The following is a 14193-nucleotide window of genomic DNA, read 5'->3' on the forward strand; positions in this document are numbered from 1 at the left end:
TCACAACAAGGTGGGTTAAAAAAATCCACATCAATACCATCTCCCACCACCACCAGGTGCAGCGCTACACGGCACACATTTACGTGGAGAATTTGCATCAACCCACCTTTAGAACTTTGTCTTTTGACCCTTAGATCCCTGGCAAGTTTGATTGAGATTGGAGAAGTAATGACTGAATGAATCAGCCACAGAGTTTTAGACAGACAGACAGACAGACAGACACCAAATTGTGTATTTTATGTAATCGTCTCCCTCAATGCACAACAGATGAACATTTATTCTGCACGACTGGCTATAACAAAAATATTTGAATGTGATCCATTCAAATAGATAGGTTCGGTTGCAGTGCGTGCACATTCTTGAGACAATCAGTTGGCATGTCTCCTGCAAAAGCATTTCATTGTGTATAAAACCCCGATTTTAGCAATTTTGATTTTATTTACATAATAACTACATGTATTTGTTTTCTATTTGGCATGCATAAATTATGGAGCGATCATAATGTCATTTGTATATGCTCATTGCACTTCAAACCACAAGATTGTTTGCCACCTTGTCCTACCGTTTGCAAAGGATTCCTTGAGAAATTGAGGACGTGCAAGTTTGAGCCAACCAGAAATCTGAGGGTCTCCTTCTTCACCTCATTGATGGAGTTGTGTGATACATTGAGGTTGCGCAGTTTTTTCAGTTGAGGTTCCACACCCAGCTGAGCCGATTTGAGTCCGTTTTCACTTACGTCCAACACAGTGAGGAACTGTTAAGACATGAACAAACACAAAGTTTTGTAAGAACAATGAAGCATCGTGTCACCATGTCATCAATTTTATTGGAACCTTCATGGATTCTCTTCCGAGTCGGTTTGTTTTTGTTTTTATGGCTATCTTAGTGGATGCTTTTAAATCAAGAAAGACTCATTTCTGCCAAGAATTTTAATACTTCATCACATCTGACATGCAATCATCAAGCTATACTTAGTTGGCTCACTAAAATTCCTGTGCTAGTACCAATAAGCAGGAAAAATTAGGGGGAAAAATGCTAAACAATGTTATATGAATTTAAGTTGTTGGCCTTAATATATCTAATTTCTAGTTCAGCCATATAAACCTTCGGGAATTAATACCGAAAATATTAGCGGTAATAAAACAACACACAACCTTGAGCAAGAAGAATGGGTTGCTTGGGGGATCAACAACAAGCCGATTGTGTCCCAAAAAGAGAGATGACATGTTGTGGCAGTAGATGAAGGTACTAGAGATGTCCCTCACTTCGTTGTGCTGCAAAGAAAGTGAAGAAAGCTTGGCCAACTCTGTACACACACCAGGCTCGACTTTTGAGATGCTGTTGAAGCTGACATCCAAGCGCTCAATCAGATTGTAGTTTTGAAAGGATTCGGGAGGCAGTTGGAAGAGTTTATTGTGTGAGAGAAGCAGTGTAGTCATTTTGTCACCGGGAAGGTATTTTGGAACATTGTGCAACTTCCTGTGACTGAGAAGATATGAAAAGAAATGTTAATATATATATATATATATATATATATATATATATATATATATATATATATATATATATATATATATATATATATATATATATATATTAGACCACAAGGGGAAAACCAGAGATGTCACTTTTTATAAAATTCAGGGTTATTGCACCTGCCAATAGTTGGCAACATAAGGTTTCCTCTCACAATATTACTTTAACAAATAACCAGGAGTGTCACATAATTTATATGGTATAAAGTTTATCCGTGCAATGAAAAAACAAGTGTTGTCAAAGCTGAACAAGTAGAAACCCAGAGTTGTCAGTACTTTACTCCTGGTTATCTCCCTTTCATTCATGTTAACTGTTCCACCATAATATTCAGAGTTGAGAAATTAAAAAATGAAAGGTTGTAAAACTTTCACAGCATAAACTCTGAGCACTACAATAGCCTATTTGGTTATATCATGGGCTCCGTAGTTGGTGCATATCGTGGTTCAAGCCTGGTCAAACCTTTATTGTGACTTTTATGGGACCCACGCCGTGGCTTAATGGTTAGCGCTTCTGAGTACCCATCCTCATTTGATGTACCCACCGCCCAATCAACTTGCTTAGGGATATGAAGGAGTCACATGAGGTGACTTCGGCTATCGCGGGGGTGGTTTATCCTTGGTTTCCTCCCGGTTTTCCATCATATTAAGTAGTACGGAGTAGAAATGGAGAATCTGTCGTCATATAAGCGAAATACCCTTGAGTATGGCATTGGACACCAATCAAACAAAAAAAACAATGACCGTTTAATGTTGAAAAAAATAATCTGTGATCACCAAAGTCATGTAATGTATGCTAATAACCAACAAGCATGAATTTGCTGCACATCCTGGGTTAAAATTGCATGGCAATTATTAAACAAGGGAATAACCAGTGATGTCAGTTTGCAACATTGATTCGTTCTATGCTCTTAAATGAAATAACACAGAAGCTTGGCAAATGCTACATGCTCAATTTGTTCGGCCAATGATCACCTTTCCTTTTCCTGGAAAAGAAATCTATATGACAGTTATTAAACAGTCCACCAAAGTCTTGAAACTTTGTTTTTTCAGTTTCTTCAAAATTGACTTATCCTGACATCTCTGGTCTTCCCCTTGTGTTTTATATATATATATATATATATATATATATATATATATATATATATATATATATATATATATATATATATATATATATATATATATATACATATACACATATATATTGTTACGGATCTGGAAAACATATGCATTCAAACATACAGATGCCCCAAAGGTCAGTTATTCCGTTAAGTACATCTGAGACAGGTCATTTCCTTTTGTCTAGTGGGAGAATCAAAGGTGTGCATTGCGATATTCTTTTAGGTAGGTTATTACATCCAATGAACCATCCAACAAACCATCTAAGACCATCCAACAAACCATCTAAGACCATCCAACAAACCATCTAAGACCATCCAACAAACCATCTAAGACCATCCAACAAACCATCTAAGACCATCCAACAAACAAACCGACAACCCCACTGAACAAGTGCTTCACTCACCTAACCGGCGACTCGCTGTCCGAGGCAGAATCTCTGGCAGTTCCTTCTCGGCTTCCACAAACTTTGTAACTAATTTTTGATGAGTATGGGCACGCGCGGAGTGGCAGCGGGGTTTTCCCAGCATGGCCGAAACCCTACCCAGAAAGGGCGGACTCATGGGAGCCCCACCAATCAGGGCAGACAGCGACGTCTGTTCCACCGAGCCCCCGCCCTGTTCAGGGAGGTCCATAAAAGTTACGACGCGATCCTCAGCGAGAGTTCTGAGGGGATTCGGTCGGTGGTTCTGAGTAAGTCTCTTGGAGGAGGAATGAGAGTTCTTTTGGAGGAGCAAGTTGGTTGGTGTGCGCTCTACATTTTGCTGGCATTCGTGGAGTTTTCCTGGGTCCCATCCGCGACCCTGATCTCCGCCTTGGGACTCCGACTGCCCTGCTCGGTTTCCTCCACGGGCACGAGCCCCACGCGTGTGACTGTGGGCCGAGCCGCACGACCTATAGCATGTTCTGCACCACAGAGCACTCCCTCCCTTCAACGTGCAGGTACCCACGTGTACTGCGACCCCCAGCTCGTCTCTCCCTCTCTGGCTGTGGGGATCTTTCAATAAATCGTCTGAGTGTGTGTCTGAGTGTGTGGGCCCATCTTATAAGTAGAACTGTAAAGTGTTTTCCATCATTGTAAATTATTGCTTGCATATCCACGATAAGTTCTGCCTTGTGTCTTTTTTTTAATTTGTGAATAAAACAATTGTTGAAATGTTCTCAGTTCATTTCTGTCCTTTCTTGCATTGGTCCAGCATGGTTCGGATCTGAGTTTAGGCAGGTTTTTATACCCGATAATCTGCTCATCCTAGCCGGCACGGCTTTGGCAGTTCCGCTCAACTGTACCTGAACCGGAGTTGGTAGTTGGAACTCTACCGCAGTCGGTAGTGACCCTGTTTGAGCAAGATGTGCCGAGGGCGTGGTTCCCCGGTAGTCAAAATCGCGTAGTTAATTAGGTAAATTGGTTCTAGACAAAAAGACCCGATGCTACGCGGTTGAGATATTGGCATCCACGGTCCACCCTTCTGTCCAGTTCATCCCAAACCAGCTCGATGGGGTTTATGCCTGGAGACTGTACTGGTCATTCCATGATTTGAAGTCTACCATCTTGTTCTTTTCTTCTTAGGTAGTTCACAGTTGAAACGGAGACTTCCTTACTTTGACCAGTGTTAAGTTGTGCTTGAAGCTGCTGTCCTGTGAACCGCCGAACACGAAAGCTGTTGACTCTCAGAAACTTGTCTGCTGATGGTGTTGTGGCTTTGGGTCTGCCAGACCTCTTCCTGTCAGAGTTTCCTCCAGTTTCCAAGTGCCTTTTGATGGTGTAGGAAACTGTACTCACTGACACCTTGGCTTCTTTCCAATTTCTCTGAAGGAAAGACCTACACTTTTAAGGGTTATAATGGTCTGTCTGTCTTCCTTTGTTAATTGTCTTTTTCTCACCATTATTATAGCAATATACTACTTCCTGCAGAGCAATATTGTCCAAATAATGCTTCAGAGGGTGAAGCAACACAGTCTGTTCCAACACCGCTTTTATACAGACAGAGGGTTTGTAACTAATCAACAAAAGTTGGGACACCTGTAGGAATTGTTTGCATCAACATTCAAGGCTTAATTTACATAGCCTTGCACCATTTACATAGCCTTTGAATGTGCACCATACAAGAGGTGGTGCGTGGTAATCATTAGTCAGGGATTATGGTTTCGGAAATTGTGTGTAAAACCTCTGTCAACCTCTGCGAGGGTCGCCGAGAGACTCGGCAAGAGAGAGAAAAAGGGAGCGGAGCTTAGATGACCTCGAGAGTGAGGGGAGGAGTGGTTGTTGTCCACTAAGGGAATCCAATTCCAAATCACCTAATTTCTGCTTTTCTCTCCTCATGCATGAAATATATGGTCTCCTCGTCATCCTTTCTATGATATTACCTGTACAGAGTAGCTCAGATGAAGGGTTAACGCCCCAAGCGTCAGTTTCTTCCTTGCCACGGCAGTTAGCATACCTCAATCAATGTGATGTTGATTCTATCCATTGCTACCGTCGCTGATATGTACCAACTCGCCTTTGATTGTCTAGTCTGGGTTGGAATCAGCTATTCACTGTCACCCTGGTTTTTTATGCAGGGACCTACATTACAGTATATCCCTGGTGTTGGTTTAACAGTTGAGTGGTAGGCTTGGGATCTTAGAGTCGTGAGTTCAAATCCTGCTCACCCATTGAATTAATACCTGGTGGGGTTGACTCAGCCTGTCATCCTTCTGAGGTCGGCAAAATGAGTACCAGCAGGGCTGGATTTAGGGAAGGACCAATGGGACATTTGTCCCAGGCCCAAACTCCAGGGTGCCCACAAAAAAACACGATACATCGATTTCTTTATAAAGCCAGTATTATTTATTCCCTTGTTGACTCAAAGGTAGCAGAGCCAGGGAAGTGGTATATGGGGTCACATCTGCTATTATATGTAAAGCTTGCAATTTGACTTTCCCCATCCAGTTTTTGATAAATTTGTGTTAAAGTTCTGTCAAAAATCACTTTGTTAAGCTCTAACTGATCATTACTTCCACCCACCGAAGGTGGACGGAGGTTATGTTTTCACCCGTTTGTTTGTGAACAAAATATCTCAAAAAGTTGTGGATGGTGGATTCAGACGAAATTTGGTGAAGAGTTTGGCTATACGACAAGGACGAAATGATTAGATTTTGGTGGACATCCGAATCCGGGTCCAGATCCGAGAATTTTTCAAGTGATTTTTCTTCCATTGAGTGATGAGCTAAAACGATATATAACACAATATCTCAAAAGGTTATGGACGGATTCGGACGAAACTTGGTGGGCAGGTTGTGGATGTAACAATGAAGAACTGATTCGATTTGGTGAAGATCTGAATTCAAATCTGAGAATTTCAAAGTGATTTTTCACCATTGAGATGATTGGGCTAAAACGATATATAGCACGATATCTGAAAATGTTATGAACGGATTCGGACGAAACTTGGTGGATGAGTTGGTTCCGTGATAAGAACAAGCCGATTAAATTTTAGTTCAGGTCCTAATCCATATCGGTGGGATACAAAACGTAAAGTAATCAGCTTGGTGGATGTATGTGCTCTCCCGAGTGCCCTTCTTGTTTAAAATATTTTTACTTTTAATTTGTGTTAATTTTTAAAACAGAGTGTTGTGAAATAGTTATAGATCTATACGCAGAAATTTCTGTTTCCACACCATTTCAAGGTTGGTGGTGGGGTGGGAGGGGGGCCTCCACTACTCGAATGTCCTGGGGACTGTTAAACTTAAATCTGGCTCGACGTCGGAGTGGACCCGTCCAGGATTATGCCCAACAGCCCAGGAGACTGCTGCAGCAGCACCGACGCTCTGTACAGAATATGGTACTGATGGATGGACATACATTAATGTGTGTGCGTCATCCATTGGATGTACGTAAAGCCGTAGGACCCATCTGCCAGCACGAGTCAGTGGTCGGTAAAGATCCCACTGTCTTTTTCAAAGAGTAAGCGAGTTATCGCCAGGAACCTGAACAAATTTACAAGTTCCTGCCACCTCGAATCGAGTGCTGGGCCTGGCAAGCAGGTTTGTGAAAGTCTTGGGTCAAACATCTCCCCTGGGTAAGTAACCCCGTAAGAAGGTGGGCATAACTGGGCCCGATCAATAACTAGATAGATATGCATGCCAATGTCTAAGGCCCACTATGTATCTCAACTGTACAGCGATCACACGTCGGACAAATGTACGTAGAAACACTTTATCTTTCCATGAATTCATTGTATTTGCACGAACAACGCACAGCTCGGTACAATTTACATCAAAGTTTGCAAAAACCATGAAACAAAAGCGTTCAGGCGTGAGTTCCCACAACAGGTCATTTCAATTCATTCCAGTAAATGATGCCATTACATGAAAATAATTCAAATATTGGACAAAACGATGAGTTATTTAACCTAAAATAATTCATAAAGGAGGTTTACATTCCCAGGTCAAAAAACCAGTAAAGACCAGTAGCTTACCAGTAGCCAACTGAAAACCAGTAGCCAACTGGTACCAGTAAAGCCAGTTGGTTTCTTACTGGTTTTAATATGGAAATTGGAATACAGTGATATATTACCAGTTGAAATACAATTGTATTTAACTAACTGGTATCAACTGGGACCAGTACATTGTAACTGGTATCAACTGGGAGACCAGTACATTGCAACTGGTATCAACTGGAACCAGTAAGACTTTAACTGGTACAAATATGAGCTACTGGTTTTTTCAACTGGGAAATTGGAATTCTGACTGAATTTAACTGGTACCAGTTGAAACCAATAGAGACCAGTTAAAGACCAATTAGAACCAATAGAGACCAGTTGAAAATGTGTACTGGTTTTAACTGGTTTTTCGACCTGGGTTGGGAGAAACTTCTTTAAAGGAGCGTAGAAGAGCGGTAGGGTTGTGAAACATGTAGGGAAGACGATTCCGGAAAAACACACCTGCAATCAGCCGTGTGTTGGTAGAAGTGGCAAGGTAATGCAATGCCGCAGGCGAAAAATAGCTGCACAATGTACATCAAAGGATATAAGCCATATCCTTGGAATAAGTATTTGCACCACCCTGTCAGGGGATGATGTGGAGAAGAGGAGGTAAGGGGAATGGGGGGGGGGGGGAAACGAAGTTGATGAAAAAAGCCACGAGATGAGATGGGGACACCAAACAAGTTGCTTCAAATCGAGTTAAATCACCATCTGGTGTGCCAGTCGGGGGTACTGCATCGTGGAGCATTCCATTATCTTATAATAATGAAAATAATAATAATAATAATAATAATAATAATAATAAGTGTGTGTGTGTTTGTCTGCTCCATAACTCCAAAAGCATAAAACCTAACAGCCTGAAACTTTGCATGCAAACTAAGAAAACTCCAAGGAAGTGCAAGAGTGAAAATTGGGTGTTTGGGTTAATTAATACACCCCTTTTGAAGATAATTAACGGTCTTATTTAATTATATCCATCAGGCGCATCCTCAGCCATCTTATTAACTAGCATCTTACGGCATCCACGGTTACCTCGCTTGGGACTTGATTTGCCATTTTGTTCAGCCTGTTCAACAATGCCTCGAGTTGGAATAGGCCGCAATGGTTTGTTAGCAAAAAAGTGCAAACATTTTTTTTTCTACTTTCCTCACTGATATCATTGAATGCCTGATATTCTTCCCTAAGAATCATTGTATACATAACTTTTGGAAGTGCTATAGTTTTCAAATTAGGAGCTTGGAGTGATTTCATGCATTATACGATGCAATTTTCCACAATCTACTATCACGGACTAATTCAAGTATATCATCGGAATATTATTTGAGTTTTGAGGATCGGATCACATGGATTAAATAACTCGAAATCTGGACTGAAATCTGAAAATGTGAAGAAATCGGCGATGTTTAGTTTTTTTGCAGGTATGTGTCATTCCCAATCAGCTTTGTATCATTTGCCAAGCCAGCCATTCATTATCAACCATTTAATTGAAGTGCTTGGTTGAGTGATTAAGTCACTAGATGAGTACCCTGCAGTCGATAGCAGTACAGTTCGTGTCCCTATCGGGATGTACAGTAAGTTCGCAGTTACTTCAAGGCAGTGGTGCATGATGAACTGGGTGTGCTTTACAAAGGTTATATGGTTTCTCTTTGTGAGTTTCAAAGCAAAATATATTTGATAACATCTGGGCAGTGTTTGTCTCCGGACGTATCTGGACGGTATTTATCTCCGGACGTGTCCAGGCAGCGTTTATGTTTGGATGGGAATTTACCTCTGGATGTATCCAGGAGGTGTTTATGTCCAGATGGGAGTTTGCCTCCGGACGTGACTGGGCGGTGTTTATCTCCAGATGTGTTCTGGCGGTGTTTGTCTCTGGATGGTGTTTATCTCAGGATGTGTCCTGGCGTTGTTTCCGGATGGTGTTTATCTCCGGACGTGTCCGCGCAGTGTTCATTTCTGAGTATGTATGACCATTCGAAAATGGATTTCAGACATTATTTTGTTTCCATCTTCAATGTTGTTCCATGGGTGGTATTTGCTTGTCTATACTATGAGCAACGTTTGTCTGCATGTCACAATTGTTCTCAGAGATGGCTGAATGGATCATCAAACTTTCAGAGATTTATCAGTGAGTGCCAACAAGTGTTTCAGCCCAAAAATTTTTTTTGAAAAAAAGTTGGATTTTGGGAGTTTTGTTTTTTAAAATCACTATCGTGGGTGTGGGGAAGTGTGTAGGGCTCCCGTTCCTTTGTGGTGTCTGTAAGCAGGATATCTCAAAAAGTTGTAGACGGATTCGGACAAAATTTGGTGGAGAGTTTGGGTGTATGATAAGCACGTATTGAATAGAGTTTGGCGAAGATCCGGATCTGGATCTGGCTATGAGAATGCACAACAGGTCATCTCTGATTCTAGAACTAGAATACACAACGGAAACCTACTAGAACCCACAACAGATCATAAATGATTCTTCACCATTGAGAGATCAGGCCAAAATCGATATATAGCACGATATCTTTTTTAAAAGTTGTGGAAGGATTGGGACAAAACTTGGTGGACCGATTCGATGTGTGACGAGGAAGACTTGATTTGATTTTGGTGAAGATCCGGATCCAGATACAAGAATTCTTTAAGTGATTCTTCACATTGATAGATGGGAACAAAAACGAGATATGGAATGATATTTCAAAAAGGTGTAGACGAGTGATGACAAAACAAGATGGATGAATTGGTTACGTGACAAGAACAAGCTGATTTGATTTTGGTTCAGGTCCGGATCAAGATCCAACCTATCTTTCCAGTGGGCATCCCGATTCACTGAATGAAATGCTTGACAGAGATCAACATCAGCTGAAAAAGCTTCTGCTGAAACTCTCGTCTGCGTTCGGTGAGGACCCGAAGAGCAAGGATACGGTCAATCATTGACCTCTTTGGTGTGAAGCCTGACTGCTCTGGATACTGGTGCTCAAGCAGATGGTGGAGAACCCTATCAATAAATATCTGAGCAAAGACCTTGCCCGGTACTGAGAGCAGCGCCACCCCTCGGTAGTTATTGCAGTCTTGGCGATCACCCTTCCCTTTCCAGGTGAGGACAACAAGGCCCCTCTTCTAGTCAGTTGGGATGATGCCTGTGTTTCAGGCAGAGCACAGATCTGCATGCAACAACATGAGGACAGCATTTCCACCAGCCTTGAGAAGTTCAGCATGGATGCTACAAATCCCAGGAGCTTCACCAAATTTCAACCGGTTCACCGCAGCCTGTGTTTCCCAAAAGAAGGTTCATCACAGTTGATTGGAGGGTCAGCAATAGGGAAAGTAACACCCCTGACATCCAACTTAACAGCTGGTGGTTCAGCCTGGTACAACCGCTCAAAGTAAGCGGCACAGCAGATCTTCACTTCGGAATCCTCTGTCAAGAGCCTACCACCCTCCGCTCTAACTCCAGTACACCGAGGGATGGGCTTGTAGGAACACAATGCGCGAATTCCCCTGTAAGCAGGATGAGAATCACTTGACCACAGATGATGCTCTACCCCCTCAGATTCCTTGCGCTTAGGCCTCCTTGTCCACCCTTAGTGCATGTACAGTTTTATGCCTCAGCTCGCTGAACAGCTCAGCTCTGCCATTCAGCCTGGCCCTGGGACTCTGTTCAATGGTATCCAGTGTCCCTTGAGAGACAAAATTCTTCTTCACCCTACGGTGAGTTCCAAGACATCGAAAGGCAACATCAAGGACGGTGGTCTTGAAGGCACTCCACAACTCTTCAGGATCTCCCAAAGCACCCAGACCCCCAAATCTCCACTCAGCCTGTTCGCAAACTCCTCAGCTACCCTCTCATCCTTGAGCTTGCCAACATCCAGCCTAGGCTGGGATGGTACCATTCTCCTGCATTTAAGCTGCAACTTCAGCATTGCTAGAACGAGCCAGTGGTCCGTGTTGAGGAACTGGGCACTCCCATAGACCTTGCAGTTCTGGAACATCCTCCAGTGACCATCAACGAGCACATGGTCAATCTCCTTTGTCACACCACCAGCGTTGGAATACCAAGTCCAGCGATGATACTGTGGGCGCTGAAACCATGAATCAGCATCCTCAGTCCATGACTTCTTACAAATTCAAGGAACTCTCACAGTTCCAGACCCATGGGGACCAACACACATCTCATAACCATCCCAATCAGTTCCAACTGATACATTGAAATCCTCCAAGACTAGAAGAGTATCTCACCTGGGGTACTGATCAACCACAGATTCGAGGGTGGCATGGAATGCATCCTTCACGATGAGATCACTCGCCTCAGTCGGAGCAAATACAGAGACCAGGGAAATGACACCCAAGCAGTGACGAATCCTTAGTCTCATAATACTCTTGTTAACAGGTGTTACCTCAATTATCATTGGAGTCAGCTTATTGGACACACCTACAGCAACTCCTTGGGCTTTGTAATCATCAGAGCAACCAGACCAATAGTAGGTGTAACCAACCCTACCATGATCTCGCCGCAATCCGGTCTCCGAACCCCAGAGAGTGCTGCAATAGCGATGTCCAAACGCTTAAGCTCAAATGATAACAGAGACAGGTGATTATCATCGCTTGGCGATATGACATTCCAGGCACCCACCCAAAGGGACCGCCTCAGGTTAACCCAAGGAGACCACTATCTGGTGGATGACACCTCAGCACCACCCTGACACACACCACCACAATCTGTCCTTGGAAGGTTACCCCGTGGTTTCCCTCCTATCATCAAAGATTGGGGCCCCCGAAGGCTTTTCCGCAATCCTGTCATCAATTCTGCAAAGGGCAGCTGCCATGGAGTGGGTTTTGAAATTTATTTTTGCTTTTGGAATGTTTTGAGGAATTAAGGGTTTTACTTTGGCCTGAGTGCAAATCTTGCCACCAACCTCCTAATAAAAAGTAACCCAACTGCAGGAGGACGTCCGCAGACACACCTGAGCACTAGAATGGATGGCTGATGGCTCACAAGGAGCTCCTCCGCCCTTTAACAGGTTTTGTTTTTAATCCTGTTGGGTGTAATTATCATCCTGCTGGGTGTCCATATCATCTCACCTGTGAATGGAGGGAATAACCACACATAATCAACTAAACCAAGGTGGCTGGGATTATATAAATAAATTGATTCCTCCCATGCTCTTCTAGCCAAAGAAGCTGCATAGAGTAACCATGAAAGGCTACCGAGGTAAGCCCTTTGCTCTTTCAAACCCTTCCCAGAGTTCCTCCACAGCTGTAAAGATGTCCGTCCACACATGGTACTTTCGTGAGAATCCCAATATCTGTGCTGTTGTTGGCGATTCACCAACAAGCGATGAAACCGGTCTGGCAGCTGAGGGGTGTGTTGCATTGAGAAACTCTCCCTTTAGCCTCCCCAGTGCACAATTCCCTCCACCCTCTCCCCCTAACCTCCCTATCCCCCCCCCCCTCTGCACGATCCTCTCCTCTTCTCCCCTGTTCAGTGCGTGATGAGGGTTGGAGGTGAGAGAGTGTGGGAGGAGGGGGAGGGGGGAGAATAGAGATCTTGAAGTCGCATTTTACATTACGCGGAATTACACATTACAAACTGGATTTCACATGCACACGGACGTGCATTCAATAATGTGAAGGAAATAAAGTGAAGATTACATCATTTCTTGATACGATTAATTTCCAGTAATCTTTTTCAATTCTAAATGAACAGGGAAACAAACATAAGTATATGTGGGGGAAATACATGCCCAGACCAGGAATTGAACACAGGTCCTCTGGTAAACCATACCAGTGCTCTGCTACCTGGGTGACCCACAGGTTAAGCACATAAAATCTCCCACATAGAGATGCCACTCTCTTTCCGCCGCTGCTTGCAGGACACTCACTGTCAACCATATGAGCAGCGACGACCTGTCCAGGAGACCCTCTCTGTCATCCATAGGAGCAGCGACGACCTGTCCAGGAGACCCTCTCTGTCATCCATAGGAGCAGCGACGACCTGTCCAGGAGACCCTCTCTGTCCACGAGAGCAACGACCTGTCCAGGAGACCCTCTCTGTCCACGAGAGCAACGACCTGTCCAGGAGACCCTCTCTGTCCACGAGAGCAACGACCTGTCCAGGAGACCCTCTCTGTCCACGAGAGCAACGACCTTTCCAGGAGAGAGTGGCATCTCTAAACATGTGGGAGAATTATGTGCTTAAACTGTGGGTCACCCACCCCAGATAGCTGAGATGTCAGAGCACTGTTACACTGCACCAGAGGACCTGGGTTCGACTTCCGGTCTGCTCTGGGTGTGTATTTTTCCCACGTACAGTATACATATCAAGTAACCGTTTTGTAAAACTCTCCATGCAACATCTAACTCAAGATGTCCAGATGTCATATACATCTTGGCCCGTGGGTTTCCCCATGGGTGTAAACTGAAAGTAAACTTATTAAAGTTAGTTGGTTAGAAGTGTGAGCACCTGTGACTACATGGTTTATCTGACACACGTGCTCACACTTCCGCACATTATGTTGTCCTCGCGTTCGATGCCTTTCATTCTCAAGCTCTACCATCTACAAACATATCCAGTCCACATTCAAACACAAGGTCAGTTATTGCTATGATGTCGGCGTTGGTGGTGAAGGATGACTTCGGCAGGATGGCTGATAGGTATATGCATAACTCCCTATAATCAAAGCCGTATAGCCAGGGTTTGAATCCTGCCCCAGCTGGTAGCTATAAACTGTCATCCTGGTGTTTCACAGGCTGGGTGATTAATGGATGTGTGTGCCGGACCCTGGAGTGAACGTTAAAACTGGGTGTCCCATCCGTCGGCATTAGTTGGTGGATGTTAAAAGACCCCACCGTGTCCGCAGTTTCATGAAGGACATAGACGAAGAAGGCTCATCGGTGTGTCCTGCAAGTTCCGGAAGTTTCTGCTGAGCAGTTCTGGAATCGAACCGACAGCAGTGAGAGTAATGCACCAATTGCCTTTCCCCGTGCGCGTTGCACTAGGCCGCTGACGTCACAATACGCCAACACAGAGATGATAACTAAATGTGGATCTTAAGTGCCTCAAATTGAATGCGACGCCCATCACGGTGAAGTTA

The 14193-nt window shown here is 43.7% G+C and overlaps 1 protein-coding gene across 7 annotated transcripts in view; it reads right to left on the minus strand.

Annotated features, from left to right (window-relative positions):
- The window catches only part of TLR3 (toll like receptor 3), a 58691-nt gene that overhangs the window by 44150 nt on the left and 348 nt on the right, over positions 1-14193 (minus strand). For 4 of the 7 annotated variants that reach the window (XR_015058491.1, XM_085882521.1, XM_085882520.1 and 1 more), the window contains exons 2-4: positions 7577-7697; positions 1155-1485; positions 563-754 (exon numbers count right to left, since the gene is read on the minus strand). Coding sequence is in view for 6 of the 7 variants with exons in the window: in XM_085882521.1 (XP_085738647.1) it covers positions 563-754; positions 1155-1485; positions 7577-7697 (644 nt within the window). In the remaining variant the exon portion in view is untranslated. Of the gene's footprint in view, positions 1-562; positions 755-1154; positions 1486-7576; positions 7698-13948; positions 14057-14193 lie in introns of those variants that run through there. The other 3 variants (XM_085882523.1, XM_085882524.1, XM_085882522.1) reach the window with 2 other exon arrangements.

The sequence above is a fragment of the Eptatretus burgeri genome, chromosome 5 (genome assembly GCF_056783735.1).
Source record: "Eptatretus burgeri isolate ZD-2024b chromosome 5, Ebu_testis_v1, whole genome shotgun sequence".
Classification (NCBI taxonomy): Eukaryota; Metazoa; Chordata; class Myxini; order Myxiniformes; family Myxinidae; genus Eptatretus; species Eptatretus burgeri.